Consider the following 7,222-nt stretch of genomic DNA (forward strand, 5'->3'; position numbering starts at 1 on the left):
ACATACTTTCTGGTAACTACCACATCAGCGCCACAGCACTTGTTCACTAGGACTAACCCAGGACTAAATCACTCTCAATCATAACATACTTCCTCAAAATAATTGAGACACACTGTATTATTTAATTAAACATGTTACAACTATTAAAGCTAAGAGTACAACCCATTTATTCAATACACCCCGCCCGAGATATGTAGTGCGAACACAAGAAGCGGGGTGATATTTGAGGGCTAGAGGAGGGCGGGGACAATGCCAATGGGGTCCTCGTGAGGGCGGATGATTCTCCAACCGTTGGAAGTGCTCTTACAAAAATCAGATTACAAATTTTTAGATCCACTACTGGTTGTGGATTCAAATGTGTAATATATATGCTGTTCAAAGAAAGAATAAACAATATGCTTTAAAACCATGATCCATATCAGAAGCAAAAAAAAGCATTCTAATGGTGCCATCACTGTTGTTTCATTATCTTAGCGGACTAATTGTTCTTGTTTTTACCCTCCAGGAGAATCTTTCGATAATAACGCAATTTTCATTCTAAAGAAATGGAAGTGTTGATAGGTTGTGCCGGTAATTTCATAGCTTTAATCGGAGAAAAACTTATTGCCGAAACTAGCCGCCACCTGGGATACGTATTAAACTACAAGAAAAACCTTAAAAGTCTCAAAGAACAAGTAGAGAAACTAAAGGCCAAATCATATGGAATAATGCTAGAAGTTGAAGATGCAAGAAGAAATGGAGAAATTGTTGCACCTGAAGTTGACCAATGGTTTGCAAGTGTAGATATAGTTTGTGAAGAATCTACCAAATTTCTTGAAATCGAAGTTCAAGAAAACAAAACTAGCTGGTTTCCAAATATCAAACGACGGTACATGTTAAGCAAAATGGCGAAGAAAAAAACAGAGAAGGCTGCTGAGTTAAAAGGCGAAACGTTTCCTAAAATATCATACCCTGCACCTCCATCAGAAGTAGGAGAAATATCGAATGAGAATTTCAGAAACTTTGAATCAAGAACACCAACTGTAAATCAGTTGATGAAGTGGTTAAAGGATGACACGAAACGTATTATTAGTATATGTGGTATGGGTGGATCAGGTAAGACTACGTTGGTTAAGGAAGTTGCGAGGCGTGTTAAAGGCGAGAAATTGTTCGATGAGATTGTCATGGCGGTCGTACCGAAAGAACATGATTTGGAACGTGTTCAAGAAGATTTGGCAAAATGGTTAGGGTTAAGATTCAAATCTACAACGTTAGAAGGACGAGCGAATGAATTATGGAAACGGTTACTTCAAAGCAAAAAGGGGAATCTTGTGATACTTGACGACGTGTGGACACATGTCGAGTTGAAAAGTATCGGGATACCGTTTGGTAACAAGTATAATTGTAAAGTGATTTTGACTTCAAGAAGCGTTGATGCGTGTAAAGCGATGGGATGTAATGAAATTTTACGACTTGATGTGTTAACACAATCGGAAGCTTGGAGTCTTTTGGGCGAAATGGTTGGCGATTCGCTACAAAATGATCCCGATTTGTGTGAAACAGCATCTGAAATTGCGAAAAAGTGTGGTGGTTTACCTATTGCAATAGTGTGTCTTGGTAGGGCACTAAAGGACAAAAGAAAAGAAGTTTGGAACGATACGTTGCAAAAACTGCAAAAGGGTATTGTACCCGAAAACATTGAAGGTGTTAAGAAAGACGTCTATAAGTCTTTGCAAGTAAGTTATGATCTTTTAGAAGATGAAGAAACGAAAAAAATCTTTATTTTATGTTGTTTGTATCCGGAATATGCAAATGTTTCATTAGAAGCGTTGGTGCGAAATGGGTTTGGGTTGGATTTGTTCAGGGGTGTGGATTCATTGATGCAAGCAAGAGACAGAGTACATGCGCTTACCGATCAACTTAAAAGCCGTTTTCTGTTATTAAGTGGTGATAGAAAGTCAACTGTCAAAGTGCACAATGTTGTACGTGCAGTTGGAATATCAGTTGCATCTACGTCGAAATTGAATATGGAGCAACAATTCAGTGCAGTAGTTATACACGAGGATAAATGGTCTAGACGTGGGACCTACGTTGATTACAATGCGCTCTCGTTAGTATCAAATGAGATATCTGAGGTTCCTTCGAGAGGGTTAAATTTCGAAAAAGTTGAACTTTTTCAACTGTCATGTCCAAAGTTAGTACCTTTAGAGAAGTTGAACCCGGTTTTTGAGGTAATGAAGAAACTACGAGTCGTTGAAATGTGGAATATGTCAGTTTTTTCACTATCGTCGTTACTAGTTTCTTTGCCTCGAGATGTGTTTGCGCTATGTATGGACTGCAATATGGAAACTATTGGAGACATTAAAAGTGAAGAGTTTGTTGATCTTGAAATATTGAGTTTGGGAAATTGTGATATTCAAGAGTTGCCTCTGCAAGTTGGGAAATTTGTTAGTTTGAGGTTGCTAGATTTGAGTCGTTGTCATTCGCTGCATAGGATCGCGCCAGGTGTCATTTCAAGTTTGTCGCGATTAGAAGAATTAGACACGGGATCAAAGTCGTGGGGTAACGACGAAAATGATGCAAGCTTAACCGAACTAGAGTCTTTAAAAAACTTGATATATTTAGGGATACGAATCAAATCTTCGAGTTTCCTCCCTAAAAATTCGATCTTTCAAAAACTACAACGATACGTTATTTCTGTAGGAGTTCATTTTGAAAAGGTTCCATCTTTCAACAACCGAATGCTTTTGTTACAGCTCGAGAGTACCGATACGCATTTAGGAGGCGGGATCGAAACGTTATTAAGAAGAAACACTGAAAAAGTGTTTTTAACCGGTGACGGTTTGAAAACGGCGCTAAAAGAGCTCGTCCCGAATGGTTTTCAGCAAGTGAGAAACTTAACTGTTGAATGTTGTAACAGTGAAGGTACAGAATATCTTTCAGATTACAGTTACTCGTCGAATAGTTCTGGCGTGTTTAATAATTTGGAGAAACTACATATCGAAAAGATGTGGCATTTAAAAGGAATATTACGTCATGATGTTCAAGGGCTTCCGGTTAGATCATTTTCAAGGTTACGTAAGATTCGTCTGTCAGTTGTACCTGAAATGAGACACCTGTTTACGCAGTCAGTAGCAATGAATTTGGTGCAACTCGAAAGCCTTTATATAGAATATTGCCCAAATATGCACCAAGTTATACAAAATCCAAGGTCTTCAGCGCCGGAAATTACTGTTGATGATAAGATTGTTTTCCCAAAGTTGACGGAGTTGATCATTAACGATGTTGGATTAAGTTGTTTCTGTCAGGGGATTAACCTGCAACTTGAGTTTCCTCAGCTCAAAGTATTGAAACTTGAATATTTACAGAAATTTTATACCTTTTGTCCTGAGGAGATCAGTTTTTCTAACCATCGAGGCGTTAAGCTTCAATCTCTCGTCGACCACAAGGTTTAATTTTCGTACTTGTTCAATTAGACAACCCCTTACCGGGCGTCATATTCAATTTTTACTGTGATGTGGCGAATTTGGCGCCCCTAACACCGGGGCGTCAAATTTGACATATTTGGGGCATTAGTTTATTCATGATGGGCATGGCCATATTTGGGGGCGTGCAGGTTGTGCACTTTTACAGGACGCAAAATCTAAAGGGCCATAAATATAAGAGAAAATTGTGCGGTTGGTCTCTGTGATTTACATGAAATGGGGTGTTTGGTCCCTGAACTTCATTTTCGGGGTTGTTGGTCCCTGTGATTTTCAAAATACGTGTGGTTGGTCCCTGTCAGGGACCAACAACCCCGAAAATGAAAGTTCAAAATAAGTGTAGTTGGTCCCTGTCAGGGACCAACCACACGTGTTTTGAAAATCATAGGGACCAACAACCCCGAAAATGAAGTTCAGGGATCAAACACCCCATTTCATGTAAACCACAGGGACCAACCGCACCATTTTCTCTGAATATAATCCAAGAATATATTCTATACAAAAGACCTATTTTTGCTTATTGAAAAAGGCCTTAAAATTAAGAGATGAACCTGTGCCAGAAAGTGATAAATTTGACACCATATCAAATTTTTACCTCATTTTCACATTAATTATTTATTTATATTTTTACCACCCAACTTCCACTAATATTTTATCACGTCACTCAACCTTTTTACTCAATTTTGACACTCAAATTTGACATTCACCATAACACAACTTCAAAATTTGACACTGTGTCAAACTCTTCTCTCTTCCCAAAAACACAAAAATTTGACTCCACATTAGTGTTCTTGTCACAGAAAATTTCTACACTTTTTTAACATTTCAGCACTTGTTCTATCAGATGTTTGATAAGGTTCTATCAAAAAATTGCTACAATTTCTTAACATTGTTTATAACTTATCAGGTTGAATTTTCTAGCTTGGCAGAATTGACAATTACTAATGTTGCCAATATTAAGGAAGTTTGGTGTGGGCACCATCCAAATCTAGTGCATCTGCAAGGACTTTATATTCAATTTTGTCACATGATGGAACAAGTTATTTTAATCCAAAGACCTTCTATTACTACAGCAGAAGAAAAGATTGTGTTCCTCATGCTAAAAGAAGTAATCCTTTTTGGACTAAATAAGCTAACTTTTTTCTGCCGAGGGGTTGATTACGTCGAGTTTCCCCAACTCAGAGTTCTGCGACTTCGTTGGCTAACACATTTCAGAACTTTCTGTAGTGACGAGACTGCCACTCGCCCGGGACCTGTATTTGATGATAAGGTATGTCTAAGTAAGTTTGTTGTCACCTACGTCGGCCCGAAACCCGGCCCATGCAGCACAGTGATAAACGGGATAGGGTTGAGATTTTTAACCCATGGACCCGAAACACACCAACCCAAGAGTAACCTGCAAAACAAACACCAACCTGCCAAATTAGACCTGTTTGACTCAAGACCATTATATGGATTGCATCGGGCCGGGTTTAGGCCGGGGTATAGGTAATCCCGGACCCAAACCTGATCAAGAAACCTCATTCCAAACCCGGATTCATACCCGACGGGTGATCATTTACTTACTAATTGAAGGAAAACAGGTTTTCCCACGAATAAATGGGGATCCCCAGTTAATCATTTCCTCACGGATATAAGTTTTGTCAATATGACATATGACTAAAATATGTAACTTCCACTACCATGCAAACACCTACTTCTTACGATTATAAAATGAGTTCATATGTACCAACTACAAAGCTAAAACACAAATCCAAAACACTGAAAAAAATTAGTATTGTAATTCAAACGGGTCGGGTATACGAATTCGGGTCATTTCGGGTATTCAGTTTTGTATCTAAAACTGTCCCTGGATCTGGACCTGCAAAAAAAACTTAGCAACTATCCCCAACCCAGCCACAGACTCTCATACCAGGACCCGGACCCGGCCCAAAATTTCTTTTTCAACAAACATACCACATAATTATACTATGTCTAAATTTCTTAAAATGTAAAACCATGTGAGATATGTGTTGTTTACTGTCATGTCGTAGGTCTCATTTCCTATTTTGGAGACACTTGAAGTGTCTGAACTAGAAAGCGTCGAGGAGTTGTGGTCCAACCAACTGGCACCAAGCCAATTCGGTAAGCTAAAATCGCTAAGAATCGAAAAATGTCACAAACTAGTGAAAATATTTCCATCGGATTTGGATACACTGTTTCCAAATTTGGAAAAGTTGCAAGTAGAAAAATGTGATTCACTGGAACAAGTGTGGGGATCGAAAGGAGTACAAATCAGAAACCTGAAAAGTTTATATATTTACGAGTGTCCGAAGTTGAGAAACTTGTGCTCTTTCTACACATTCAAAGGTCTTTCAAATCTCCAGATTTTGGATGTGTCAAGTTGCAAGATGATGGAAGCAGTTATTTTAGATGATCATAGTGATGGAAACTTGGGTGCCGTTCTTTCGGTTGACAAACTGGAAAAACTCAAGCTTGCGTATCTACCAAATCTTAACTATTTTTCGAATACCAAATGGGATATAGAACTGATTGAACTAAAACAAGTGACTGTTAAGAGTTGTCCAGATATGTATACTTTCTCTAAAAGTTCAGTCATCACACAAAGACTCAAGTATGCAGTGATTGATGGTGTAGAAACTTGGTTGGGAGACCTCAATAGTACAATCAAGCACAGATTTTCTAATTGGGAATATTAGGTATGTTTTACTCATAATCTTCCAATAAAAGAGTCAGTCTCGTACTGCTAGTGTGTTTTTTTTGGTTTTATCGATTTACTCAGTTTGGTTTTGAAAACTTTAGAGACAATCAATTTCTAAAACTGAAAGCAAAACCGAACGAAAAATCAAATTCGAATTTGGTTCTGTTTCGGTTAATATATGTAAGATCCAGAAAATCATAAATTAAACAAAATAATTATAAATCAATTTTAAATTCCACTTTTGATTTTAAAAACGGTTTTTCGTCTATATAATTTAACATATTACTCGTTTAATTCGGTTTTCGGTTATGCCGAATTCGAAAAAAGTAAAACCGAATTCAAAATTGTAAACTAAACTGAAACTGAACCAAAAATCGAATTCAAATTCAGTTTGATTCTTTAGATTTTAATTCGGTTCGATTTTCGAGTTACTAATTTTGAAACCAAATATTGAACAACCTTTACATACCGGCAACTGCTTTAATTCGTTTTCCATTAATTAATATATATTCTTTTAACACATACCCTACAAACCATCATGCAATTATATTGTTGTTACAGATCATCCATTTGATTTTGCCGGCAGCTTTCTGCGGTGCATACTCGGTTATATGAAGCACAAATTTGAACAAATATTCGCTCATAAGGAGCACTTGGAAACTTCAAAGATAGTTGATGGTCTGTAATAACTTATAACATCGTGTTGTTGTGTGTGAGTGAGTCTTCATTTATATTATTGGTATGTTTATGCTTGTCCAAATTATCTAACAAAAAATACTAAGTTACCAACTTCGTTTGTCTAGATTCTATGCTGTATTCGTACACTACACTTGGGTTTCGCTACATGCTCTAAAAGTATGAAACCTTCTTTCCTACAAATGTGACTAAAATAGAGCAAAATTAAGGTAAAGACCGACTGTTGATAACAGAAGGTAGAAAACGTTATAAAAGCTAGGATTATAGTTACTTAAGAAATCTTATGGAATCAAACCGTAAATAGAACGCAAATAGACAAAAACACACCAACAGACAGAATTATGTGATTTTCAAACATCGAGAA

At 37.3% G+C, this 7,222-nt stretch overlaps 1 protein-coding gene across 1 annotated transcript; it reads left to right on the forward strand.

Annotated features, from left to right (window-relative positions):
- The first annotated feature begins 545 nt into the window (after positions 1–545).
- LOC139904385 (disease resistance protein At4g27190-like) lies at positions 546–6,877 on the forward strand. The gene is made up of 4 exons (XM_071886322.1): positions 546–3,428; positions 4,369–4,731; positions 5,495–6,160; positions 6,724–6,877. The coding sequence occupies exons 1-3, from the start codon at positions 546–548 to the stop codon at positions 6,158–6,160; spliced, it is 3,912 nt and encodes a 1,303-aa protein (XP_071742423.1). The 3' UTR covers positions 6,724–6,877.
- Positions 6,878–7,222: the final 345 nt, after the last annotated feature.

Source organism: Rutidosis leptorrhynchoides, chromosome 4 (assembly GCF_046630445.1).
Source record: "Rutidosis leptorrhynchoides isolate AG116_Rl617_1_P2 chromosome 4, CSIRO_AGI_Rlap_v1, whole genome shotgun sequence".
In the NCBI taxonomy this organism is placed as follows: Eukaryota; Viridiplantae; Streptophyta; class Magnoliopsida; order Asterales; family Asteraceae; genus Rutidosis; species Rutidosis leptorrhynchoides.

What these genes read in the sequence shown, in the direction of transcription:
- LOC139904385 (XM_071886322.1), top strand. Translation starts at nt 546, where the DNA reads ATGGAAGTGTTGATAGGTTGTGCCGGTAATTTCATAGCTTTAATCGGA. An exon ending in AATCTCTCGTCGACCACAAG is followed by an intron (nt 3,429 to 4,368) that starts GTTTAATTTTCG and finishes ATAACTTATCAG; the next exon opens with GTTGAATTTTCTAGCTTGGC. An exon ending in GACCTGTATTTGATGATAAG is followed by an intron (nt 4,732 to 5,494) that starts GTATGTCTAAGT and finishes GTCATGTCGTAG; the next exon opens with GTCTCATTTCCTATTTTGGA.